The sequence below is a fragment of the Festucalex cinctus genome, chromosome 13 (assembly GCF_051991245.1).
Source record: "Festucalex cinctus isolate MCC-2025b chromosome 13, RoL_Fcin_1.0, whole genome shotgun sequence".
Lineage (NCBI taxonomy): Eukaryota > Metazoa > Chordata > Actinopteri > Syngnathiformes > Syngnathidae > Festucalex > Festucalex cinctus.
Window position 1 is genome coordinate 3,021,344 of NC_135423.1, and position 27,052 is coordinate 3,048,395.

The 27,052-nt window shown below is 42.1% G+C and overlaps 3 protein-coding genes and 1 long non-coding RNA gene across 10 annotated transcripts in view; 2 read left to right on the forward strand and 2 right to left on the reverse strand.

Annotated features, from left to right (window-relative positions):
• Positions 1–1,070: 1,070 nt before the first annotated feature.
• Positions 1,071–8,432, reverse strand: trpc6b (transient receptor potential cation channel, subfamily C, member 6b). Of its 3 annotated transcripts, none has more exons than XM_077494318.1 (11): positions 7,341–8,432; positions 4,933–5,686; positions 4,224–4,388; positions 3,543–4,149; positions 3,224–3,451; positions 2,669–2,933; positions 2,321–2,516; positions 1,874–2,083; positions 1,721–1,777; positions 1,371–1,446; positions 1,071–1,283 (listed from the first exon to the last, which is right to left on the reverse strand). In XM_077494318.1, the coding sequence occupies exons 2-11, from the start codon at positions 5,662–5,664 to the stop codon at positions 1,144–1,146; spliced, it is 2,676 nt and encodes an 891-aa protein (XP_077350444.1). In that variant the 5' UTR covers positions 5,665–5,686; positions 7,341–8,432; the 3' UTR covers positions 1,071–1,143. The 3 variants fall into 3 exon arrangements, with proteins under 3 accessions (XP_077350444.1, XP_077350445.1, XP_077350443.1); XM_077494319.1 differs by lacking the exon at positions 7,341–8,432 and having other exon boundaries at positions 3,543–3,759; positions 3,985–4,149; positions 4,933–5,839; XM_077494317.1 differs by lacking the exon at positions 7,341–8,432 and having other exon boundaries at positions 4,933–5,839.
• Positions 8,125–15,506, forward strand: cep126 (centrosomal protein 126). 4 transcript variants are annotated; one of them, XM_077494324.1, is made up of 9 exons: positions 8,125–8,209; positions 8,418–8,497; positions 8,697–8,806; positions 9,021–9,260; positions 9,781–9,964; positions 10,991–12,104; positions 12,833–12,954; positions 13,058–13,130; positions 13,199–15,506. In XM_077494324.1, the coding sequence occupies exons 3-9, from the start codon at positions 8,706–8,708 to the stop codon at positions 13,405–13,407; spliced, it is 2,043 nt and encodes a 680-aa protein (XP_077350450.1). In that variant the 5' UTR covers positions 8,125–8,209; positions 8,418–8,497; positions 8,697–8,705; the 3' UTR covers positions 13,408–15,506. The 4 variants fall into 4 exon arrangements, with proteins under 4 accessions (XP_077350450.1, XP_077350451.1, XP_077350452.1 ...); XM_077494325.1 differs by having other exon boundaries at positions 13,073–13,130; XM_077494326.1 differs by having other exon boundaries at positions 9,817–9,964.
• LOC144000470 (uncharacterized) lies at positions 13,708–25,876 on the reverse strand. The gene is made up of 4 exons (XR_013278241.1): positions 25,726–25,876; positions 21,780–22,079; positions 15,845–15,899; positions 13,708–14,787 (listed from the first exon to the last, which is right to left on the reverse strand). It is a non-coding gene; the product is annotated as an uncharacterized LOC144000470 (long non-coding RNA).
• The window catches only part of yap1 (Yes1 associated transcriptional regulator), a 33,550-nt gene continuing 25,689 nt past the window's right edge, over positions 19,192–27,052 (forward strand). Inside the window, exons 1-2 of one of the 2 annotated variants that reach the window (XM_077494338.1) lie at positions 19,192–20,168; positions 21,819–22,054. In XM_077494338.1, coding sequence (XP_077350464.1) covers positions 19,968–20,168; positions 21,819–22,054 — 437 coding nt within the window. In that variant the 5' untranslated portion in view covers positions 19,192–19,967. The remainder of the gene's footprint in view (positions 20,169–21,818; positions 22,055–27,052) is intronic. The other variant, XM_077494337.1, reaches the window with a different exon arrangement.

Genomic DNA, 27,052 nt, shown 5'->3' on the forward strand with positions numbered 1-27,052 from the left:
ACACAATATTCTGTGGGCCTTTCAAAATCAGTCCAAATCCAGTAAAACTGCCAGGAGCGACCGGGATTGCTTCTGTGAAAATTAAAAATAATAATAATAATTAATGTGTTATGAGGTGACCTTCCCCATGTGTAGAAATGGTTTGTCTTCCGTTATGAATTTGCATTTTGCACAATATGAATAAAAAATTCTTATGTCCTCTGACAGTAGCACAAGAATCCTTGAAAGAAGAAAAAAAAATGTCAAAAGCCACATCCTTGTTTTAAACCTCCCGTATGGAGCAAAACAATCCGATTGTGAAAAACACACGAGGTCGTATGTCAAACATATGAGAGCCCGACGGCGCCATCGTGTGGTTGATTATGACATTGACACAAAGTGGAGGCCAAGCTCCATGTTGTTGTTGTGACTTTCAGCTTGTCTAGGGAGGGAAAACTTTTGTACTGAAAGCCCCATACTTGGATTAAAAAAAAAAAAAAAAAAAAGACAGATGAGACAGGTTGATGTAAGGTTTTATGTAGTTTATTGTAATACATAATTTATTTATTTTTTTAAAATAACTTGTTTTAAATTAGCATTACATCTCTAATTAATTTAATTATAAGGAATCACTTATTTAATAAAATTAAGTAAAGTTTTTTTTTTTTTTTTTTTTTTTTTTTAAATAATGCATCGGTTACCAGGTAGCCCCATAACCACATGAGTAAAATTGGTCACCAGTGATGGGACATTGTGATTTTCTCGGAATGTTGTCGAAATGATCATTTGAAAATGCCTACGCTGGCAGTGATTTCTATAAATACTGCATTGCATATTGATATTCCTAATTATTATGCATGATCGGTGTCTTCACATAAATGAATATCATTAATTAGTAACATTAGCAAAGATAATTTGAGCATATTTAACCATTTAGATGTTTGGTCACATTAAATCAGCTACAATATTTTGCAACAAATTATAAATGACCTTTTATGAGAGGGTCAAAACATTAGGTACAGCTCTCAGTATCATGCAGAACAGTCAAACGTTGCAAGCCACAAATCTGACAATGTCAATCAAAACTGAGCTTATACAGTATGTACAGTTTATTAAACTAGCGTACGCTGCCTTTTTGACTTTGAGTGTCTCCTCGCATATCAACTAATGAGACTCGTGATGTCCTCGTGTCACTTCACTCAGCTGCCTGATGAGCTCAGCCAGGGTCTTCACATCTCGCTTGCCCATCCCCAGCAAGTCGAAGCGGAGGCTGGAGATGTCCCGCTTGATCTCGTTCAGTTCGCCTGCGGGACACGATGTTTGGCAATAGAGACGCCGAGAACACGGTGTGCGAGTGCATGTTGGGGCGTGCGTGCGTGCGTTCCAATCACCTTCATTCACCTCGTCGTTTTCTTTGTCCCGCTGCGCTTTCAGGATGTGTCTCTTGACGAGGCGGTTCATGATCTTCTGGAAATTGGAAACAGAGGTGGGTAATTTCAAAAAATGACAGACTGATCTCCAGCAATATGTCACCGTGTTCGAGGTAAAAAATAAAATAAAAACACAAGTGACAAGTATACTTGTCAAAGGCAGTGAATGAGTTAGTAATTTGATAGTCGATTAATCAATTAATTTTGACAGCTCTCGAAGCTAGGTGTAGTTGGTAAAAGGTGACGGAGATTGTGTAGTTGTTAGTCGAGGTAGACAGACAGGCAGGTAAGTAAGATGATAGATTCTTTACTTGATAACGTGTTGGACAAGCAGATGCGTCCAATCTGGAGTCTTCTTGTTGACTTAACTAAGACCCAAAACAGAACACGTAACATGAGGCTGACAAATCCATTTTTGCAAAATGAGAACTCAGATCAGATTGACTGTGACTCTTGTACCCTACCTTGTTCCGTTCCATTTCGTCAGCCTGCATATTTTCTTTGACTTTTCCTCGAACTGTCTCCCAAAGACATCCTTTGAGTCCACGCAGGAGCGAAGCAACCAGGCCGAGACTCGGGAGCAGGTTGAAGGGGACGGGCAGCGAGTCGCCTTGCTCGAAGTACGAAAACCACAATTTGGCTCGGGCGAACTTCCACTCCATGTCAGCATCACCCTGAATAACGCACAAAACTATTTTTTTTCAGGGCTGTTGGAAGCGTAGTGGTTCACGCAGCTGGCGTGGCCCAATTCACGTTTTGCACCCCCGGGACTAGTTGCTAGCTAATCGCAGACGCATTATAGACAAGCAACCATTCACACTTAAAATCACACCAACGGATAATGAACCTAATATGCATCAATGTGGAAGGATGCCGGTGAAAGTGGAGAACATCCGTGCGACAAGGCGTACCTCAATCTCCTGAAAGGAGCTATTGAACATGGCGATGAGCATGTTCAGCAAGACGATCACCATGATGACGTTGTAGACGCCGTACAGAATATACCCAATGTTCTCGATGAATTTGTGGTCGATATCGATTACCACCGACTTCACTTCCGACAGGCCGAAGATGGCCCAAAAGAGCGTTTTGAAGCTTTCCTCCAACCTGTAATGAAGAGTGGTGGAAATGAACAAAGTATAAATACTTTGGTACAATGCAACAGCTACAACAAACTAAACTAAGTTGCCATAATGAAAACGATGCAACAGATTCGGAGAAGGAATTGCAGTGCAAATGCAATCTGAACCTCAACTCACGTGGTGAAAGCGTCGTTGTGCTTGGCCCCGAGGTAGTACGAGTACAGGTTGAACATCCCCACCATGAACGCCACAAAGACCGTGATGAAAATCACCAGGAACTTGAAGATGTCCTTCACCGTCCGGCCGAGTGAGATCTGCAGCGGGCCGAAGCTCTCGTTGGCGGGCAGGACGTAAGCGATGCGGCAGAAGCTCAGCACCACCGCGATGGCGTAGAGACCCTCGGAAATGAGCTGCGGATCTGATGGAAGCCACTTGACTCGGGCTGGAAGTGGGGAAGAGAACAGAAAGGAGTGACTATAATGCAACAAAATGGTGCCAAATCACAATATGAGATAACAGGAAAGTAGTAATTTGTGTCAAGGAAGTGCTATTTGCCACTTGACCGATCTTCTCTAAAGGAATAGGTTCCCTATACTTAGAGAACCAAAAATGTCCTTCAAAGTCCGAAGAAAATGGATGGCGAATTCTTACTACTAGAATGCTGACACCTATGAAATGCTATGTCTGATAGTACAAAACCAAATTTTTCAAGACTTCTGATCTATGACTTACCGAGCTGAAAATACTGAATATCCGAGGGCAGGGAGGTGCCGGAAAGGTTTGCGTGGTGCTCGTCCACGTAGCACTGAGCGGCGTACACGTGCCAGAACGCCATCAGCCGTGCAACGAACGAGCTGGTGAAGATGGCCAAAATGTTGAAGTCCAGAAGGTTCCACGGTTCTGCGATATACTCTCTGATGTCCTGAGACCAAATGTCTTTGCATTCTTCCCATATTTTGCCTGTCGATATAGAAAAACATCATATTGTTCACTATGACGAGGAGGTATTGATCTACAGGCATGTAGATCGTTCAGAGGAAGAAGACCGAACCGAGAATCCAGGACATGATGAGAATCTCCATCCAGGTGAAGGATGTGGTCTTCATGCGGAAGAGCTGGGAGGGCCGATCGTGGGAAGTCATGTTGGGCATCAGCGGCGGACCGTTGAAACGATCGGCTGCGTTCAGGACCAGCAGGCATAGGAATGCCACAAAGGAGGCAGCGTGGGCCACAAACCTCAGGAAAGGACCACACATCAACTTCCCGAGCTGTTGGAATGTGGGGAAACAGGCAGGAACAAGATCATTTCGGATAGAACACAGAATTGGGGGTACAGTTCGAGTCCAATTTAGGTAGGATGCATGGTAATAAACATACAGCACGTTTCCAAGTTGTAAAAGTCTTGACGGGTACAAAAGCAGAATCAATGAGGGTACCAGTCCCACCCTCAGGACACTGACAAGACAACTACCTATCATCATCTCATGGCCAACCTTGCTGGATGGTGCAATCCAGGAGCCGAGGGCCAGAACGGGCAAGCCAAATGCGACCCCAAGGACCAGGAGACTCTTAACTGCCATCGTCTGTTGACGTAGTCCAGAAACGTTCTGATACCAGATGGAGAGCAGCTGTTGCTGGCAGTTGGGATGGGCCACAAACTGACAGACAAGGCAAAGAGTAAACACTACAGGGGCTTGAATATATAAAGACAGTGCTTTGGTCAAACACTCACCTTCTTAACTTCATACTTTATGGCAAGTTTTAACCTGGCGAGGTGTTGCACGCTCTCAAGCGAGTCTCCATGCAAGATGGCCTCCACTTCCTCTGTGTTCTGGCACAAGTCCAAGAGGCCCACCATGAAGTCTTTGCACTGAATGGACAGTTTCTTGTAGTCGTTCTGGTGCAAAGGGACGGAAGACGGAAGTCAGCATGGTGCACTGGTCTAACATTAGAATTTAATAGTCGACTAACTTCAATAGTTTGATAATAACCAACGGACAGATTTCAAACACCCTGAAGCTGTCTGGAATCTGGGACTCGGGCCATAAGGAGTTGACATGGGGACTGGACTGGTCAAGTTCTTCTACAGTCCAAGATTTATTACATTTCTTGACTTAAGACCAAGTGGAAGGTTGGACTGGTTGTTGGACATGCAGGATTACCTGCTGAGTTCTGCTCACATACCCTTGAGGACAGAACCCTAATTCAAAGAAGCAAGAAATGACACAGAAGAAGATGTTGACTACAAGAATGATCCGTAGTCTTGTGGTAGCCGAAAAACCACCAGCTTCTGGCGCTCAAAAATTCTCTGTCCAATGTGTGAGAACAACTATATATCAGTGAGCTTGGTCCCCATGGTATCAAACAACCCAGTCCCCAAACCAATTCTCCATCCAGACAATTAAGTGCCCTCTTAAAAATCCCGTGCTCTGTATTTTTACCTTGAACTCCATCTCAGTGCTCGCCAAGACTGCCAACTCACGGCTCAGCTCCAGCGCCGCCGTCACGGGATCTTCGTTGGAGAGCGACAGGTAGGCAGGACTGGCGAGACCTTTGTAGGCGTTGATGCGGGACTGGGAGTGTCTGAAGGAGTCATCGGTCTGCTGCTGGCTGCAGGCGCCGCACCAGCAGAAGTAGTCGTGAGGCTGCGGGATACGGGCCCCCCTGGCGAGAAGCAAGTGCACTATCTCGTAGTCGTGGCATTGGGAAGCCAGGATGATGGGCGTGATGTCGTTGGAGAAGAGGCTGCCGTTCTCGTCGTAAGCAAAAAGATCTCGGTGGATGTCCACCTGACTGGGGCTAGACGTCAACCTCTGAACGTCCGCAAAGGCCCGGTGACTCAAGATGGCCTCCGCGATGCGCACGTAGCCTTTACGGATGGCTAAGAGCAACGCGTCTCCCATCCTGGTCATCTCTTTCCTCTCCAGGAGCAACTTGGTGATCTCCAAATGCTCGTTGGCCACAGCCAGCTGCAAAGCGTTCTGGCCCGTGAAATTGACGCTGTTGACGTCGATGTCCGGCAGCTCGTCCAGCAAGCGCCTCACCTCGGGAAAGTTGCCGCATTCAACAGCCTCTAAGAAAGCTTCCTCACTCAGGGAGAGGCTGGAGTCGGGATGGTCTCGGAAGAAGGGGGCAGCCCCCCTTGAGGTCGATCTTGAGAGTTTGGCTGTCATCTACCGATTTGCTATGCCGTCACTGAACACAGGAGAACATGTGGGAGACTTCTAAACCATTTCTTGTGGTTTGACGGTACATGGATTTGTAGGACTTTTTTTTAGAAGTGGAAGTCAACCATTTTATTTTATTTTTTTGACAATGTGACCTCACTATTCTAAACATCACATTCTGATTAACATTACATTTGTGGAATAAGAGTTACAAAGCAAAATCCAGCCATTTTATCCATCTCAGGGGGCGGCCATTTTGCCACATGCTGTCGACTGAAGATGACATCACAGTTGCTCAGGCACCAACCAATCACTGCTCACCTGTTTTCTGAAGCTGAACTGTGATTGGTTGTTATCTGAGACCCGAGCAACTGCGATGTCATCTTCAGTCGACAGCATGTGGCAAAATGGCCGCCCCCTGAGATGGATAAAAACGGCTGGATTTTGCTGTTTACGCAATAGTAACCGGACATTTAGACAAGTGGGGCTGCATAGAACATACTATTGTCAAAAAAAAAAAATTGGGGTGTTGACGTCCCCTTTAAATTCATGATGGTAGTACACCTGGCTCACAGCACTCGAATTCGGAGTTCAAATCTCAAGTATCTACTTCTTTTAAGTCCAGAGAGTGCCTTTGTCACCTCTGGATGGAAAGATGTTCATGATCTCTATTGATTCTGAATCAGAGGAGCATTTCACAGCCACACCGTCACTGTGTCCGTTTTCTAGAGTCATTCGAAGGCTCATTTATTTTCATCAACTCGACAGGGCACACGTCCCGCAGAGAGCCTCTGAGAAGTGACAACTCGGCGGATTGGAGTTATTACTCTCTCCGCACGAAGGACACCACCCACAGACTCATCATCTGCCCTCCTTGACACCCACTAGCTCAGCCTTGAAGGAGGCCGAACCCGGGGAGGACACTCGCAGCATGTCGCCAGGCTTTTTATAGGCTTAGTGTAAGCACAACGTTCGACGTGTTTACATGCCAGAAAGTCGCCCGAGATCAGCATATGGCGTTCGGCGGATGACATTGTTTCACCAAACTGAGTAAATCTGGTTTCCCGGTCACTAATTGAATTTGAACAATGCGCTCTACGGCAGCCGGTAATTGCCGCAGCTTACGATGACTGAGCGAGACTTCCCCTTTCATCCGATTGTAAGCATTGTTGGAAAGGATTAGCGTGCGCGGAATTGAGATGAGCGGATGTGCAGTCACGGGCCACATAATTAGGTACAGCTGCACAACAAGCAAAAACAAAAATGCTCATTTTTAAATTGCAACTGTCAAGAAAGGAAACGATTCATACTTTTGTTTATTATGGTGTTTGTAGTTTGCAGTGCTGTACTCCACAGAAATTGAATTTAAAATCCAACCAAGATTAAACATACTAAAATATGTTCCTTTCAGTAGTAAAAACATTTTTAGTAAAAAATTAAGTCATCAAATGGATGTTTTGAGAGATAATTCAATTGATAGATAATCTTGCCTAAATTAAATGTCACAAATGATCACAAAATGAAAGCATGCACGACAGTATCACCAAGCCCATATTGGTGGAAATAGAAACTAAAATGACATAATAATCATAATGTTTACACTCACCTCAAAGAAAGTTGGTTCTGTCTGTTACAGTCTAGGTGAGTGTCTCACTGTGATAAAGTACAATGAAATAACATACCGTATCGTCTCTCTGTATCCTGTCCGTCTTGTGTTTGCCTGCCTGCTTAAGTGACCAAGAGGTTGTGGTCACAGCATTCAATTTTGTGTGAGGTCACTGCTGGGATGGTACTGCACAGCCTGTGTCCGACCAGTGAGCATGGAAATTATGGATTTCTTTTAAAATTGAGAGGGTGTTCCAATATAGTAGCTATATTCAGCATGACGATATAGAAGGACCTATGCTAATAGTTTTTTTTTTTCTTTACTAGGGAAGAAGATATCTCAATCACTGCATTGTTTCGTCATTAAATTCTATTATTTTCTGTACTAAATAAATGGTTATTTTTACACCGGGTGTCACTTAAAAAAAAAAAAAAAAGTACAAAGTAACACCATTATGGCCAACATCAAAACACAGTAACTACTAGGCACAAGTGTTCATGAAAAAAGTCAGAGGTTTTAGTCCTAAAAGGTATATTTAATATTATTATAAGTGCCTGTAAAATGATGTAACACTAGAAAAATAAAACAATCTGCACTTAAATGTTTCAATTAATTAATTCACACCTAAGACAGCTAAAGATGCCAAATATCCAAACAAATATTTGAAAACAAACTGTTGTAATGGGCTAAATGTAAAAAGTTCAACACGAATTAAGTTAACACAACGTACTGTGCTAGAATAACAAGTTATTTGTAACGTGTGACCAATGTTTTTCCCCTCCAGACCATTTAATAAGATACAGCTTCCGGTGTACCCACCCAAAAACGCACACAACCATTTCATGTGTATTTGGCGGCCTCTGCTGGACAGTTTAGGTACGCGCACAACAACCGTTGCTAAGGAAGTGCGTCCTGAGTTGTCTAATGATGGCCGCAAGTTCACAGGTAGGTGAGCGCTCGCGTTGTGAACTAAAGTCGCAAAATAAGCCAAACACAAGTCACCGTGGACATTAGTCCGCAACATTGACATCATATTTAAAGATTGTGACAACTTTTTAGTCGGCGTTTTAACAAAAATTATCGCTAGCAAACTAAGCTAAACCTGACGTGTTAGCTCGCCAACAGAACTTATTTTCTAATTTATGATCGACAGATTCAACACAATGCCAGCTGGGTCCACATTCAACATCACTGTGACATCATAAACGTCAAGGCTCTGCAGCAAGGATGCAGGTAGACAAGAAAAACTTGCACAGCTGCAAGTTTTGTTTGTTTGTTTTCTTTTAACATAAGTCGTCACGTCAACTATTACAAAGCTAATGTATAGCGGCTAGCTGACATGGCACGTTTGGCCACATTCATGAGAAGCAGCAAGAGCATTATTCCTGCTCCCAAATGATTGAAAGACTGGAGGCTTGCTGTCCCCACACAGAGATGAGTGATGTCGAGCCTCCAGCAGGAGAGAGCCGCTCTAGTTGAGGAGCAGAAGGTGAACCGTGAGCGAGCTCGCAGGTGTGTGCTGGAGACCAACCGCAGATGCAGGTATGGCATCCAGACAGATTTACCAATTTAAAAGTTTTAAAAACTTTTTATTTTTATTTTATTATTATTTTTTAATGAATTTTAGGCTAAACTTTTCTGGTCCCTTATTCTTTTCCTTTCATTACAGTATATATTTTATTCATTTACAAACACCCCCTCTTATACGGCACATTTAATGTAGTGAGTCTCACTTTATTATTCATAACTGCGTCAGGGATCTGAGGGAGAAACAGAGACTGTGGATTCTGCAGGAGCAACGGCGGCGCGAAGAAGTCCTGCAGCAGCGCCGGCAGAAGATCCAAGATGTCACGGAGCAATTCCAGAGGGCATACGTGCCTCCATCTCAGAGGCCGCCGACCCAACGCGAGCGGCTCACTTTGGTAAAAGACTGTCCAGATTTGGAAGATGCGCTCAGTCAAATCCGAGGCCCCAGGCTGGCGTCTAACAGCAACAGGTAGCGCTGTCGATCGAGCAGTCAGTACCAGTCTTAACTCGATAACATTTTGCTGTTACTTGTCAATTTTCTTTTTCTTTTGTGTTGTGACACAAAATTTAACTTACATTGACCTTTGGCTCGCGGCACTGTGGGTGACTGGTTAGCACGTCCGCCTCCCAGTACTGAGCACATTCGAGTCCAGGCTCCGGCCTTCCTGGGCGGAGTTTGTATGTTCTCCCCGTGCCCGCGTGGGTCTTCTCCGGGTACTCCGGTCTCCTCCCACATTCCAAAGACATGCATGGCAGGTTAATTGGGCGCTCCGAATTGTCCCTAGGTGTGCTTGTGAGTGTGGATGGTTGTTCGTCTCCGTGTGCCCTGCGATTGGCTGGCAACCGGTTCAGGGTGTCCCCCGCCTACTGCCCGAAGACAGCTGGGATAGGCTCCAGCACCCCCACGACCCCACGATCCATGGATGGATGTGAATACACTCCTTTTTTTTGTAAGAATTACTGAGTTTATTCCTGTGGTTGCAAAATAGTGTCTTCAGTCAAACGGGCAGCACCTCCACTTCCAGACCCGTCGCTGTTTTGTCAGTATCCCCCCTTCACCACACTCCCGTTACTGTGCCGGCATATGTGGTACGTCAGGAGCCGAGCCCTTGTATCAGGAGGTGGCAGGAGCATCCAAAGAAACAGGAGAAGCAACTGGAGCACAGTGGACAGGTACGTTCGCTTTATGACGATGCACACTTGTTGCTGTCGACAACCTGAACATGGGACTACTCAACCTGCCAAATTAAAAAAAAAAAATCCCAATTTTAGATATTTGTTTGTGTCTTTTTCATTGAATTTCCTTACACAGTGACTGAATAAATGTCGCCATCTGTGGGCAACTGAAAGTAATGCAGCCTCTTGCGTGATTGTGCAAACGGAAGAGATAAATTATTGTTTCTTTTTTGAGATCCTGCCCAACTAACTTATAGACCGAATACAGTGTTCCATCGTTTATCGTGGGTGTTCTATTCCAAAAAATACCCCCGATAATGTAAATAAGCTTTATTGTAAAAATAAATAAATAAAATAAAATAAAAAATCCTGTTAATTACATAAAAAAAAAAATATATATATATATATATATATAAATATATATATATATATATATATATATTGTTGTTTTTTTTGTTTTGGTATGATTTTTACTTTATTATAAATGCTTTTTAATTGATCATATATGTTCTTTTTTCATTTACATGCATTTTTTCTATTAAAGGTACGTTGTTGTTTTTTCTCAATTTATTTATTACAATTTACAGTACAGTATATATTTTTTCATTTATTATATATGGTTTTCGTTTTGGGATCATTTTTAGTTTATTATGAATGTTGTTTGATTCATCTTTTTTTTCCATTTACAGTCATTTTTCCCATTAAAAGTATGTTTTGTTTTTTTTATTTAGATGTTATACACCACAGTATTTATTTTTTATTTCCAGAATGCAATCTTGTGGGGCGACGGGACTGGCACCGTTGGAAAGGTCTTGTTGAGACGAATCCACGGATTCCAATATGTTCCCGGTCGGATGTAGGGTTCGAGAGATATGGCCGCGCAAAGACACAAAAAAATAAAATAAACCAAAAAGCACGAAAAATCCGAAACAGTGAGGCCGCGAAAGATGAACCTGCGATAAACAAGGGAATACTGTAATACCTTTTAATATATGACATCGCATTTTTCCTTCAACATTTCAGGATGACAACATGTCCCGTTGCTCCAAGTCCGACAGTCTGTCCAGTCAGGACAGTCTGGAGAACGAGGAACCCGCCAAGAGCGCCGTCATCCATTACTCGGAAAAGCCCGTCCAAGACCTCAAATGCCCCAACGACCCTCGACCTCTGCTGCCGGTGCCTGGGCCCACCTTGGTCGCCGTGAAGCCGCACATCCACAGACTCCCCGCGGACCTCAACTACAACCTGCCGACCCAGAAGGAAACTTACGCTTCTGTGAATAACCTCAACAAGTTCTCCACGGACGTCGGCACATGGAAGCACATGAATACAGGAAGTCCAAAGTGCCACCTGAGTCAAGATTCCTGCGGGTCAAAGGTGTCATCGCCCGCAGCCTGCAGAGTCCAGTTCACGAAAGGCATCCTCAAAACGATGCCCGGCGAAACGCCGGCCGAATCTCCGCCGGCTCACGCCAACGGCGTCAAACCCGTTCAGTTCTTGGTATGCGACAGCATCGAAGTGGCCAAAGCCAGATCCAAGGCCGACTTCAAGAACGCCTCCAAGAAGCTGCGCTGGCTGGACGAGGAGGCGAGCGAATCCGACGGGGCGCGACCCAGAGACGGCCTACAGACGTGTGTCGATGTCGGGGTTCAAGTCAGCACCGACACGGCGGGGCCTCACACTCCGCTGGGGGACTACGCGGCCCGGGTCGGGTCGGATCTTGTTTCCTCGGGCTTCAGCGCCCAATCCCCGGTCCCAGTGGCCAGTATCCGGGGGGAGTTACAGACCGCCTTGAAGAACGGAGGTCCCGCCAGGGGCCCGTACGTCGGCGACCAGGCCCGTGTCAGCCATCAGCTCGCTCCTCCGCCTCCCGAGAACACGCAGAGACTCATGACGGGCGACGGCGCCGTCGCCGACACTCGCTCGTTTGGCCGCCGCACGCCCGACAGCAGCTGGAAAGGTTCGCTTGCTTTCGGTCATCCGGCGACGCCGGGCGGGGGCGGCAGAGGGCGGAGGGTGACACCGGGGGAAAAAGTGTTAGACCGCACCCCCACTGATGACGAGATCTATCAGCTGTGCCAGGACGTCCGCAACGCCTTCATCAGCACCGCCGGACAACAACCGGACACGTCATTAGGTACACCTGCACGGTGTAATGTCATCCAATAGAAAAGATTTATTAATCCTAGAATTATTTTCCCATATTATAATAATATTTTTTTAATTTTTGAAAATTTGCTATATTGTTTAGTCAAAATTAAAAATAAATAAATAATCAAAAATGTTTATGGGTTTTGACCTGCTACTTGTTGATTTGTCATGTTAACAATCTATAAATAAAACAAATTTTAGAAATTAAATAAAAAAAATATCTTCTTGAAATGAAGAAAAAGTTTGAATTGTATTTTTCTATTTACATACATGATATTTAAATTTGGATGCACATTTTAGTGCTATTGAATGAAAAACTGGCCATATTTCTGGCTGGTTTTACATTTGTATTATATCATTAAAATAATGCAAAAATTAAAGTAAATATATGTACATGTAATTAATGGTAAAAAATTTTTTAATAAAATGCAAAATATATATTTAACAAAATAGTTACTCTTAATTAAAAAACAAAAAATGAAAAAGTAAATTATTTATTTATTTTATTTTTACAAAATATTCAAAATAATTTATTATATGGCTAAAAACAAACCATGAACATTTTTGGTGTATTTATTTTGATTGTGTTACCAATAACCAAAACATTAGGAACACCTCACTGAGGTTGTACGCCACTTTTTAAACTACTGCTGTTGAATTCACTTAATTCTGACAGTGTCAATCAAAAGTCGTTTGTCTCAATTACTTTCTCAGATAAAGCCGGGCCCCCCCGATGTCAGGCTTTGACGGGTGGGCGGACCGGCAACAAATCCAGTGCCGATCATAACCGACGACCTTCTGGTGCAGCCAATAGGAAACCTCCCGAATTCTTTAAGGTAAGAGTATGATTTTTTTTTTTTTTTAATTGCCAATTGAAAATGGGTCAGCACGGATTCTTCTTGTCGATATGATTTTCACTATAACACGTCAACCTTACAGATTACATGTCTCCAGGGTACAAATCCAGTCGGAATATCTCCCAAAGGAAACTACACAGATCACCCAAACAAAGGTTGCCAGGCATCAAGAAGTCACGCTCCAAAACCGGCAAGTCACCCTAATGACGTTTTTCTGTCACAGGCGCCAAAACTGCCAGCCAGCGCCGTCTGACCGATGCGTACGCTCACGGCCCCCCGGAGGGACGTGGCGGCAAAGCGCGCCGGACCACCTCGCAGCAGTACCAGCGCCGCCACCCGGCGCCGACGTCCATCTCCATGGAGGAGCAGAGGATCTTTCAGTCCCTGGACCGGCTCAACTGCCAGCTGTATCGCAAAGGTGGCTTGCATTGACCAGCATCTGGGACACAAGTCAGTCTGACATCGCAACAAGGTCGCCGCCGTATAAAGCACTGAACCAGCAGGTGAAATGAGCCTACCTTGGAACCAAGTGTGCCTTATGAAGAAACATGCAGAACCAGTCGGGCAAGCATACAGGAAGCGTAATTAAACCCTAATTTAGCACTAACTTTGGAAGATTAGCTGCCACTCAGTAGCATTAAGGATAATTACTCACTTAAAAAAAATTAAAAAAAATACGCCTGAATTTACACTGCAGGTCCAAGTGCCTGATTCCATTTTATTTATTTTTTGGTGGAATGTGCAAAAACACCGGAAATTTTACAGATGCATCATACTTTGCTGTTGTCGGCTTTAGTTATGGTGGAGGGAATTCTGAACTGTTCCAAACAGCAGTCAGTGTTGAGCAAAAAAAAATAAAAAATGTCAGGAAAGGCCCACCAGAACATCTGAGCTTTATTGGGGGTTACCCAGAGACAAATGGCGGCAGGTGTGCTGCCTTCCAATGAACATGAGTTTGAATGTGATTGGTTCATTCTGAAACACAGAGCTGCTCGTTCATGAAGAAAATATTAATCGTGATTAATTTGGTAATCATTGAAATCACCATTCGAACAATCATTTCAAGAAAAAATATAAAAAACACGGTAGGTTCTAAAAATTGTGCAACCAGGTGAATCTGTTACTTTTGTGATTACTGTAATGTGATGACAATTTGATCTTTTTATGCGAATGTCCTCCCCAGTATAGCAGAATGACGGCTCTGTTTTTGGTGAGTACTTTCTCAACCTTTTGTAGTACAATCATACGTAATATTTGTAACGAGATTTGACTGTTGCACCGTCTTTGAAAAAATATAAATATAATAACTAAAAGTATTTTTGATATAATTTTGCTTCGGGATCTTGGAGGTGGGTGGGGGTTACCGGGGGTTGACTTTGCTCCTCCTCCAACATGTCTCGTTTTGCCCTTTGGTCGACCTGCTCAGACTTGCTCCAACAAAATAGATGGAGGGAGCCCACCTTAAGACGTGTCAATGGCTCCTCTCCGTATTGATGACAGTCTTTTTCAACTGCTCGGCACGGGTGTGTGCAGTGTTCTCAATCCCATCCAAAAACCGCATCTCACTTTATTTCCACTTCCTCGAAAGTGATTCAGTCGCAACATAATAGCACATTTGTTGAACTGTGCTCTATATCGCTGACAGGAGGTGATGAGCTTTCGTGACATTTAAGTAAGCCCTGGGCCGGGACAACACCCAAGAAAGACAGACGGAAAATAAGGGAAGACGTTTCCACTCGGTTGCAAGTTGCAGCCTGCGCGCCATCGGGGCCTTCATCTCCACAGTTTTGTCACAGTCCAGTTGAAGACTTCCTTTAAAAGAAAAAAAAAATGCTTATAAAGAAGGTAAAGCTTACTGGCTAAGATTTAAGTACAGTTTGCTACTAAGTGGACATAATGGAAGTATTGCGCAATTTTATTTCCACTCACTGGTGACAACATTAAGTAGATCCAACACAAAAAATAGTTTAGTAATGTTATTATTGTGGTTGTAGTTTTCAGCGGCGCCCAAATGCTGATTTATTATGTTTGGCCTGCGTTGACTGGTTATGTCATGGCCAGAATATTAGGGACACCCTCAAAACAATAAATGTGGTCTGATTTTGATACTTTCATTTCATTTCGTCAAGTTTTTTTTGTTTTTTTGTGTGAATAATGTGGGACAGATTCAAAACAATCTGAATAGCTGAAAGGCCTGTTAGTAATAATAATCATAATAATAACAATAATAATTTGACGGTTTGGGCTATGTTTTCTTGCAAAATGCATATTTGTAAAAAATTATCACGCGAGTTTGTCGATGTACGCGCCACTTGATTGGCTGATTACCGGATTGATGGTTTACCGTGGTTTTAAAAAGTCAAGGTTCCAATAATCTCTAATACTGTATGTCACCGGAAATGAGCTCTTCTTTTTTTTTGTGGGACTTCTAAACTGGGTAGAATATGATTGGTTGCTTGCAGAGTTGAGGAAAGGAGCTGCCTCTTTGATGTTCATTGGGGCTAATCACGTAAAAAAAAAAAAAAAAATGGTGCCAGCGGGTACTAGTTAGCCAAAGGCAATATGAGTAGCCCATGGATGTGTTAAAAAATGAGCTAAAAAAAAAATAATTGTTTAATTATCCATTTAAGCTTCACATTGTACACCTTTCTTAATGTGCCACATATTATATATATATATATATATATATATATATATATATATATATATATATATATATATATATAGTTTTTATTTCCCCGAAATATTTCCAAAAATGACATTTTAGAAGCTGTATTTTTAAAACCATGATACAGTGATACTTTTGCACACGGTTATCATACCGTCACAACCTAATATGGGCCCATGCCTAGGCCAGGGTGCATCTCACCTGTCGCCCCAAAGTCAGCTGGCATCGGCTTCTGCTCACCTGCCACTCTTGATGACTGCAAGAAGTATTGAAAATCGATATATATAATGGACTGTATTACAGATGTTAAACTGTAGGGGGCACCCAATCTCCCCTTTTGTGCCGTAATCAGATCCATCCCATAATACAATCACATCAGGCAGTGTAACACGAGTGAGCCGTTGATTGATTGACAGTAATGCAGCTTGAGCACACGTGAGGACGTTGGAGGACAGTACATAGTCTGAGATGGGTGGAGGAGGGGGGTGGGGTGTACAGATGCCTGAAAAGAGGTTGAGCAAACATGAGACCACCTCCAAGTGGGTGGTCCGCTCGCATCACTGCAGACTGTCCCTTTAATGTGTCCCAGTGCGTTACAGTGAGGGCCACAAACAAGGTGGCCGCTTTTTTTTAAAATGTGTGCGGATTTTAGTACGTTCACAACGTACAATGAATGCTATGTCATCCTCAAAAAAACAAAAAAAATCACTTTTTTGCACTCCTCCGCATTGTTTTACAAAGATCCAATTGAGAACATATAAACAATGAATACGCCCTTTTAGAGCACGCACACGCAAAAATGAGCATGTGATTGGTGGCCCAAGCCCTTAATCTGCTTGACATTGTTTCGGCCCTTTTTAATAGGGCTCCATCATAATCATTCATTCACAGAGATGTATGGGAAACAGAGCCTGCGCGTCCACAGACAGTGGATCTTGACAAAATGATTTCTCAATGGAAGAGGGGTCTCATTAGCATGACAATTGTGGGAACTGCATGGATCTACTTTTCATGAAAGACTGTAAAAAAAAAAAAAAAAAAAAAAAAAAAAAAGAGCGAGCGAGGAAAAATAGTACCATTATTCGTCACGCTTGAGAGTAAAAGGGGGAAAAGTGGGGAGGAAGGGATATGTAAAAACGTATTTTTTTATTTATTTTTTTCACACCATGACAAATGAATAAAAATAAAGTAAAATAAAATAAGAAATGGAGTGACATTGTTCAAGACTTATTAATGTGACAATATGTTTTGGAAGAGGTTGTCAAACTGGCACCCAGGGACACCCTAGGGGTAATAAATGATGATGTCATTTCATTTTAAAAAGCGCATGCATGCGTATGGAGCCTGGTGTGCCAATAAAACAAGCAAACCAATTACTCCTCCCTTACTTTAGTTATGGGCCAAAAACAAAACAAAAAAAATAAATAAAATAAAGAACAAAATGTATTATTATTTCTTTGGAACACAATTTCAACAAGAATGTATTCTAGAGCTAGGCAAAGTATGGCATGGGGTCCACATCTGGCCTGCCCACCATCTCTGGACCGGCCATCATGATGACCGGGAAGTCAAAGCAAAATGTCAAATATGTGGTTATTTTATATTTTAAAGTTGTGCTTTTATAGTATGCGCACACACGTGAACGTAAGAGGCAACATATTGCACAAAAGCTACCACTAGACTGAAATATTGTGACTTTTTTTGCTCTATATAGCAACTTTTACAACCCCTCTAAACAAGTAATTATTTAAAAAAAAAAAATGCTAATTAATGCTAGCAACATTTTTATTTCCTACATGGTGAAATTAAGCAAGAATCGTTCACAAATCTACACTTATGTGTGTATATATATATATATATATATATATATATATATATATATATGATTGTCAATAATATTATATTTATATTAGTGCTGTCAAATGATTAAAAATGTTCAACTAATTAATCACGCAATATTCCGTAATTAATCGTGATTAATCGCTATTTAATCACGTTTCTACTACCATGTTCTATTAATCTTGTAACATAATTACTTGACATAAAATCATTTGCTGTTAGATGCCCAAAGACAGCTGGGATAGGCTCCAGCACGCCTGTGAGAATAACCATTTCAGATAATCAGTGGATGAGCCACCAAAGCCATACAACTAACCTGAGATAACTGATTTAATTTTTTAACGCTTGAAAGAATTAAATTCTGGCTTTAATTTTGACAGCCCTAATTTATATATTTGGGAGTCCTGACTATCAGAACGGCTACGAGTTGGCGGTTGGTGCGCAAATTGAATCTTATAGTTTTAAAGTGTAAACATTTCATTTTTATGACCGCTTCAAAAATCATAACAATACATACAAGCAACATATTCAAACAAGACAATATGCTTTTTCTAAACACAAACGCCCAAGTTGTGGTTATTGTTCCGGTTTCCGATGTGACCCATTTGCAAAATGAATTGCCTAATCCTGAGTCTTGTTTTTTGTTTTTAGATAATAAAGCCATCAAAGTACTGCGTACTGAGAGTGTCCCTATATTGACAAACCATAAAAACTTATACTCTAAGGCGGTGCCACCAATGAAATGTATGTCGAGAATGAACCAAACCCGACACATGTCGCGCCCCCGTGCACACTTGTGTGTGTTGGTGCGACACTTTGCAAATGGGCCACATGTCGCTGTTGTTTCACCCGCAGGAGGTCCTCCCGGGTGGCTCCTTCCGGCACCGGACACAACAACTGCTTTTATAATAATGATCTCATTCTTGTGTGTGTGTGTGTGCATGACTTTTATTCTGGTTTAGTTTCTCACATTCAACATAACATTAATATCTATATACTGTATGGACATACAAGTAAGCATCGTCACTTATTAATAAATCAGTGGCACGTGATTAAGATGCCAGTAGGTATAGTTAACACAATATTAACAAGCATGCTATTTTTTATTTTTTTTTTCATACTGAATAAACCTGGAAATTCACTAAAACCAACTGTTGGAAATTAAAGAATTACATCCTGCAAAGCACGATGTTTTGATAATTATCTTAACATAAGTGTCACAAAATTTGTAAATTGTAAGAGCTCATGCTAAGTTGAGTATAATTCAAACATAATAAATCCATATTAAAATTTGCAAGTTTTTGTGCCTATGCATTTGAGTCAGCAATTGTGACTTTTAAGACTTGGCTCCAAACAGAAGTGGAATAACACTATTACATTTTCCTATCGATATTTCTTCTTATTATTAGTTTAAATGAGTGTCAATACACTTGAATAAATTATTAAATTAAATAAATTAATAAATATAAAATTAAATTAAATTAAAAATAAAATGAATAAAACAAAATCAAATAAATTAAATAAATGTTAATTGCCACAGAGACTACAATTCAAACAAATGAAAGCTATTCAAATGGACTATTTTCCTGCAAATTAAGTTTAGCATATGTAAAGAGTCAATACACTTGAATAGACTATTAGATCTACTTTAATTTAATATTAAAACTGATCATTCAAGTTTATTAATTTAATTTATAAAAAGTATCGATACACTTGAATAAACTTGTAAATTGTAAGAGTTTATGCCAAACCAAATGTATTTAAATCTGCATAAATAACTCTATATAAAAATGCATGCAGATTATTAAATGAACATTTGTAAGTGTTTCCTAAAGGGAAACTGATGGAGTTGTTGGCTGGCCCGACCCCCCTCGTCACCCCCCCTAAGAGCTTGTACCTTTAAAGGCTCCCGTCCCGGACGGAGGCTAGCCCCGCCCCTGGAGCAGCCGTCCCATGAGTCATAAACTTTCATGTCCTGCCCAAAGTTTAGACTCGACTGGGGCGATTTTTTTTTTTTTTTTTTCCCTCTCTCCCTCCTCCAAAGTGAGCGGCGGAGATTTGTTCTGCCAGCGACGAGCGGGCTCATTTCGGGCCCAAACTCCAACATTTAGAACTAGTTTGGAAGCTTTTGCGCGTGTGTCGACATTTTGTTTAGAGTGGGAAAGTTTTTGGATCGGGACGACAAGCAAGAGTGACAGAAATGCGCTTTGTTGCCTCCTGGAGAATGCCCGCAAGAAACAACCGCAAAACGTCAACTTTGTGTGCACACTCCGACAGCTAACAAAACTTTTTTCGTTGGGGGGAAAGTTTAGGATGAGTCGGGACAACTTTTACTGAGCAGCGTAGATTTTTTTTTTTTTTTTTTTTTTTGCACATTTCCTGCTGCGTTAAAATCCAAGGAAAACAAGGTCGGGATTTGATTTTTCTTTCCTTTTTTTTTCGGGGTAGTTTTTTTTTTTTTCGCTCGGCAGACTTTTTCAGGACAATGGATCCGAGCCAGCACAACCCTCCGGCCGGACACCAGATTGTCCACGTCCGGGGCGACTCGGAGACCGACCTGGAGGCTCTCTTCAACGCCGTGATGAACCCCAAAAACACCATCGTGCCCCCCTCGTTGCCCATGAGGATGAGGAAGCTGCCCGACTCCTTCTTCAAGCCGCCCGAGCCCAAGTCCCACTCCAGACAAGTAAGTCGTCCGCACCCCCGGGGGGCCTCCGAGGCCCGGCTCGGTTGTCGGCTCCGACCCAGACAGCAGGCCCGTCCTGTTGTTAGGCACACTTCCTCTCATCCCATCTTTTCCACTTTTCACTTGGAAAATACTCTTAAAAATGGCACCAAAAACCAATGAATTTGTATGTTTTTAAAAATGTCAGTGAAGCTGAGTTGTGTTGAATTAATGACAACGAATAGTCAAATTGTGTGGTGATGATGGAAAATGTTGGAGTTGTGTTAACTTGACAGAAAATGGATGTTTTGTCAAGTCCATTTTTGCCCTATTTGTGCCTCTTTTCCTCCCCCACCCTCATCTCATACCCACAACTGTTGCTTGCTCCCCTTTGGAAGTTGGCTGGCCAGTGCGCATGCGTGAGCAACCCCCCCATTCCCAACCCCCTTGTCCCCTCCCTGCCTCCCTCCTCCTGCATCCCTTTCAGCCTGCAACCCCCCTTCCCTTCCCTTCCCTTCCTTTCCTTTTCTTCCAGGGCCTACTACAAGCTTGCCTCCACACGCACAGCTTCCCAACATAGATATAAAGTTGCAATTACAACTTAAAGAATGTTACCGCCGCTGTTTTGTCACATTTTAAAAATAGAGATATGCCGCTAGGAGGTCATTTATGTCCGATGAATGTACAATCTGTAACCGTTTTGTGCTAAACCAAAATGTGGTTCTTGGTAGGACAAAAACAATCTCACATAATGTTGGTGAATACATACAATTAAAAGAACAGATTTTTATTTTTTTATGATGACAATCTGCCTGTCACCATGCGTTGTTGGCATAGATAGATGAACAAAGATGCATTGTTTGGGTTAAATAAGAGTATTGCTGAGGCATCCTCTGGTGACATTTTGGGGCCAAGATACTGTCGAAGTTAGTTGAGGAGCTTCATTGAGACGAAAAACAAAACAAAACAGTCCTTTGACACCATCTTGTGGCACCTATAGGAAATGAGAGAACAACTGCAACTTTTTATTGGTGCGTGTCAATTACTTGCGGATTTTCACTGTTTGCGAGTTCACTGGAAATAAATAGAACTCACCGAAGAGGGACATTATGTTGTCATGTCTCTGTTTACGCAGACATGACAGTTTTGCACATTCAGATTGATTAGCTGCATGGTGACATCATCGCAAGGAACATGGAGCAAAGAGTTTCCATTTAACGTTACACTTCCTGCCTGTTACACCCGGGGCTGCTCAAATGCTGTACTTAAGTAAAAATGCTACTGTACTGGTAAAAATACTGGATCAAGTACCTACGTAAAAGTGGGGGGGGGGGGAATACAGATTAACAGGAAGTAGATAGGCGGATATCAGTGTTCAAATATAAGGGGAAAAAAGTGTGTGTATATTATAAAGTACACATACCTGGAAAATTTGCTAGTTTTTAAAGATTAATTCAAAATAGGAGAACACGGCATTTTAATCGATGACCAAATATTTAACTTAAAAGTTAAATGTAGCTAAGTAGTAATTCTGTCATTCACCACTAGAGGGAGCCTGCATCCCCACTAGTGGTGCACATAAGACACTTTATTTTTAAGAATGACCGCATCAGAGGAAACGTAAATTCGTACCTTTAAACTCACACGTCGTATTTTTGTCTCCCCCCGCAGGCGAGCACGGACGCGGGCACCGGCGGCACGCTGACTCCGCACCACGTGCGCGCCCACTCGTCGCCCGCCTCCCTGCAAATGGGCGCCGTCTCCGGGGGCTCCCTGTCCGGCATGCCGCCGGCGGCCGCCTCCCCCCAACACCTGCGGCAGTCGTCGTACGAGATCCCCGACGACGTGCCGCTGCCACCGGGGTGGGAGATGGCCAAGACCGCCTCGGGCCAGCGATACTTCCTCAAGTAAGGGCGCCAACTCTCTCCTCACCTGGAAAAGGTTTTGATACAATAAGGTCACCAGGAAACTTTCGGCACCGAAAACACTGAAAACTCTCGCCCTCTTTAAAATATAATAACTTCAAGATTAATAAAATCATACATGCTCATTAAGTCCATACATTAAAACCCGAAAGACAATTAAACGCAACTCCTACATGTGCCCCAAAATGTATAAACATTCATGACCTATATTTATACAAACAAACTTAGAACATTTCCACTGTCACTGTCATTTATGATTTATGTCATCTGTCACAATCATATTGACTTTTAATTGGCGCAAAAGCTAAAGTAGGGAGGAGTAATTGGCTTCATATGTTTATTGTGTGCCACTCCCTGTATGCATTTCTTTCTTCAATCCATAGCACTTTTTTTTTATTATTATTAAATGTTGAACAGCATAACTCCCAAATTTCAAACGCATTTGTTGTCATTCAGAGCAGTTATTAGTAGAAAATAGTCCCCCCCCCCCAAAAAAAAAACAGATATGCATTCATGTGGCACATGAAAACACGCTCAATTACTGTGGTACTTTGTTTTTCATTTGATTGGCGATCTTATAATTACTGTATGCCCTTGGAGTGTTTTTTTTCACACCAGTGTTTACATGAGTTTTGAGTTTACTCATTTCACATGGGACGGATCTAGAGTACGGTATGCTCTGATTTTCTCCTGTTTAAATTTAAAATGAATAATAATAAACAATTTAAAACTTAGTTTTACATAACCAGAAACACACAGTCATTAAAACTTCAATAGCGGACGGCACTGCAAGCCTTTATTTCAAAATGTGTGTCAAGACCACGGACCGGCGGCCATCTTGCATTGCCACTTGCTATAAGGCCGCCTAACTTGAATTCATTGATTTATTCGCAGCAATTTTCATGTCATTTTCTGTCTCTTTGGCTGGTACGACTGGGAGAAGCGCTACATGCACATTTCATCGTTAAGAATGCGTTTACACGATCTGAGGGCGCAGAATGTCGGTTGCGTTTGTTCGGCAACTACGGCATCTGCAGTAGGTCAAGATACGAAGGAATTGCCCAAAAGATGTGACTTTTTGCTCTGCACTGATTGGTTCTTTTCACTGTCTGTTTGGCCACCTCATAATCTATCTTTGAGAAAAGTATGGATTTTGGGTGCGAAATCAAAAGCTGCTGCACATTATGCCGACGGACGTTTGCAGGCCCGCTACAGCGCACAATGGCGGCCAGTCCTCCCAAACGCAGGCAATTTCAGGTTATTACATTTAGCGAGTAAACAAGACGAGTCTTTAGCGGGGCCGTATGTAGCGTTCCTCAGGTTTCGCTGGGGAGACAAAAGGTCCACTGTGGTGGCCTCGGCAGACAACTCAGCGCCATCTGCTAACCTGCGGATCTGGATGCCACTTTGCCGTCCCAAAGGTAGCAAATAACGTCAAGCTTCAAGCGTCTCGGTTCACTTTTTACCACTTACGGCTTAAAAAAAGAAATAAATTACGATGTTAAAGTTGTATATTTTTTGTCAAACAAAATAATTTGGATATTTTCTGAATTAGTCATTTATTGACTTGGTTTAATCCAAAAATGTTTGATGCATCCCCCACCTGTCTAAACACAGCATCACGGCTGACCTGTTTGCTGGGTTTGGTCACATGATGTTCTCAAGTTGAGCCATTAGGCACTGCGATGTCATTTTCAGTCGACAGCAAGTGGCAAAATGGCCGCCCCTTTGGATGGATGGTGGATGGATTGTGCTGCTCAATTCATGTTCGACAAGCGTACTGTTCATCGGAATGCTTTGTTTGGACGAGTGGGGGTGCATAAAACATATTGCAAGGAACAGTTTTGACGTGACTTCCACTTAAGTTATTTTCAAGACATATTTTGAGGAAAAAGTTGGATATTATAAATATACTTAAAGAAAAATCTTTTTCATTAAAGTCAAAAAGGTAAAAATTTCTTTTCACAAAAGAGTATATTTTCAAATATTTTGAGAGAAAAGTCACATATTGTGAAACTAGTTGTGTATTTTCATATTTTATAGATAAGTTGTTTTTTTTTTTTAGATCAAAGTCAGAATATTACAAGAATAACCTTTATTTATTTATTTATTTTTTAATGCATAAAACATTTCCAAGATTGAAGTCATAACCTTGCCAAAATAAATTTATATTGGTTATAATTTTTTTAAATCTATATTTTCAAGGTAAAAGTCAGATTTTTTTCCCAGATTAAAATTGTAAATTTTATCAAAGCGCTATATAAATAAAGATGACTTGACTTGACTAAAATGATACGCTCAGTAGTTTTGGCACATCACCTTCATTATTAGTACGTTAAAGAAATTATTTAAATGTTTGTGTCTTTTCTGGAGGAAGAACTGTACAGATGCTTACCAAATTCATAGACTATAATCTCAAAAACATTAACCTTTTTTTCCTCCAAAATATGCTACTTTGTTCTCGTTATACATTCATTTTTTCATTTACATTTTCTTTTTTTTTAGGCTGAGTCTGGTACTCCTTTTGAAACTTTGCGATGCCCCTTAAAGTGTGTCACTTTTAACGCCAGCGACCTCCCGCTTTGCTGCTCTTACATAATCATTGTGGGACAGCTCATTTTGACGCTGGAGGTCGGCCCTTCTCCCGTCACTGGTGCAACAAATTCAACAACAAAAAAGCGACTGCGCAAATACGATCCATTCCGATTTACTCGGGATCAAAAAAAAAAAAAGAGATTTCGCTGCCAGATGTTGGAAGGTTCCACATCTGGGCCCCATCTGTAGCCTTTCAAAGAAATGTGTGTCTGTGTGTGTGGTTAGGATTGGAGGGCAAGGGGTGTTTGTAGATTCTCCCACGATCGCTGTCGTTGTTCATGAACTGATAATTATTCAATTTGGTGATATAAATTAAGGCTTGAGTTGAGTAAAAGTCAGTTGTGTGTACTTGAAGCCATTTAATGGCGTTACGGTTTTTGACTCGCAAGCTGGAATTCGATTTTGTGCACATTCTTTTCATGTGGAATCGTATGTCTGCTGGCTGACTGGAAGAAAGCCAAAAAATGCCATTTAATGTGGCGCTTGCAGCAATAAAACAACGGCGAAAGTAGAATCAAAACAAGAAAGACAGAAAATCACAAATCACAGCGCCCACATTCAATCTGGAAGTTGTCTTTTCCTGATTAGATTTTTGGACTTTGAAAGACTTTGGAAAGGATTACTTTTCTGGTCTTCCGTTGTTTGTATATAAGGGTAAAAGGAAGTAAAAGACCTATACTGTATTGCCATTTTTAGATATAAAATTAGAGCAATTCTGAAGAATAGAAATCATTGATACGGTAATGGATTCTAAAACGATGACAAAAATAAAAGCAACTTCCAAAAAGCATTTGCTACACTGCAACAATGTTTACAGCACAGGGAACAAAACTTTGTGTTGACTGGCAACCCCCTCAAACGTCATACAAGTGAAAGAAAATCGCACATCACAGCGCCGACATTCGATCCGGAGCACAGAAGGCCTTCGGCTGCCGCTGCTGGAAAAGACACTCCCCTATTTATAAACAGGCCGGCTCTGACACCGAAGTGTTGAGGCCGGGCAGAGAAGCCCGCAGAGGGGTTAGGGGGCACGATGGACAAACGGCGCGTCGGCTCACGTTTCGCTCAGTTGTCTCCGTATCAATCCGGGCTGGACCAGGAATTCCCTGGCCAGTTGTTTATGAGCACGCTGTCGGACTGCGGCACGGTGGGTGATGGGCCTCCGCCATTGCGACCCCGCGGATGCCGACGGGGGCGTCAATAGAGAGCCGCCGCTCTGTGACGGACCCTCTTTTGTGTCAGCCCAGTTAAATGGCAGCCGTGTGGAGACGAGCAGAAAAGCGGGAGGGGGGTTGCTTTTGTCCCAACACTGGAACTGTGATCTTCATTCATAACGCTGGCCTTCCTAAAATACAGAGGGCCCCAAAAACTGTACACTATTTGCACACTATGTGCTTATATTTTTGGTTCCTGTTTCAGGTGCTAAAGAACTGCAAAAGTAGAATTAAACTTTTGGAGAAAGAAATTAACAATGCTGACGTAAATGCGGGCCAGCTCGTTGATCTCAAATCTGATTGGTTAAAGAAAAACAGTCCAATTGCTTATTTAAAGTTCAATCAGTGAGATAATGATTCTGAAGGCCTTGGGTAGATGAGATTGACATGGCAAGACATAAAAGCTGAGAGCCGTTCCACATAAACGTAGCCAAGGAAAATGCAACAAAATGAAGAAGATAGATTGTTGGGGTTACATTAAAGCAATTTCATCCAACAAAAAGGAGAAATTTGGTAATAAAAAAATGCTTCTGATAATACTCAAAAGTAAGGATTACGCCACAAAATCAGCAATAGTCGATCACTTGAAATATGAAATCGTCTCAGGATTTCTGGTGAAATATTCACCAACGTTGTCGAATCCGTTGGTCCGCATTATCGGCTCTCTTTGGAAAATGGTGCAAGACTAATATTTTCTTTTGGGCAATAAACATTATTTTCTCTAATTAGACTTGTATCTATTACCAAAACGACATAAATAAGTTTCAGAGAAATCGTGGCGAAGCGGTTGAAGCTTCTTTTTTTTTCTTTCTTTACTTTGCATCCTAGTTTGTAATTAATAATGCCGGACGGATGGAGTTTCCCCAAATCAATAGAGCAATAATTGGTAAGCGAGGTCCCCGGGAGCAATTATGATGTGGATAGTGTTGCACAATTGTTGCATGAGAAAGAAAAACACCTCCAATTTTAAGAGTGCTCCAACGTCAACAAAGTCTGTTGACCTTTCCTCCTCTTTCTTCCAGCACTTAGCTGTGGCCTTTGATTTATGACAGCAGGGAGGTTGGGTCACCTTGCTTAGTGCTGGCTGACTGGGGGGGCTGGGTTTGGGTTGAGGGCGGTGGGGCTCTGGGGGGGGGGTGGAGGTGCAGGGTCATAAACTAATGAAGGTTTC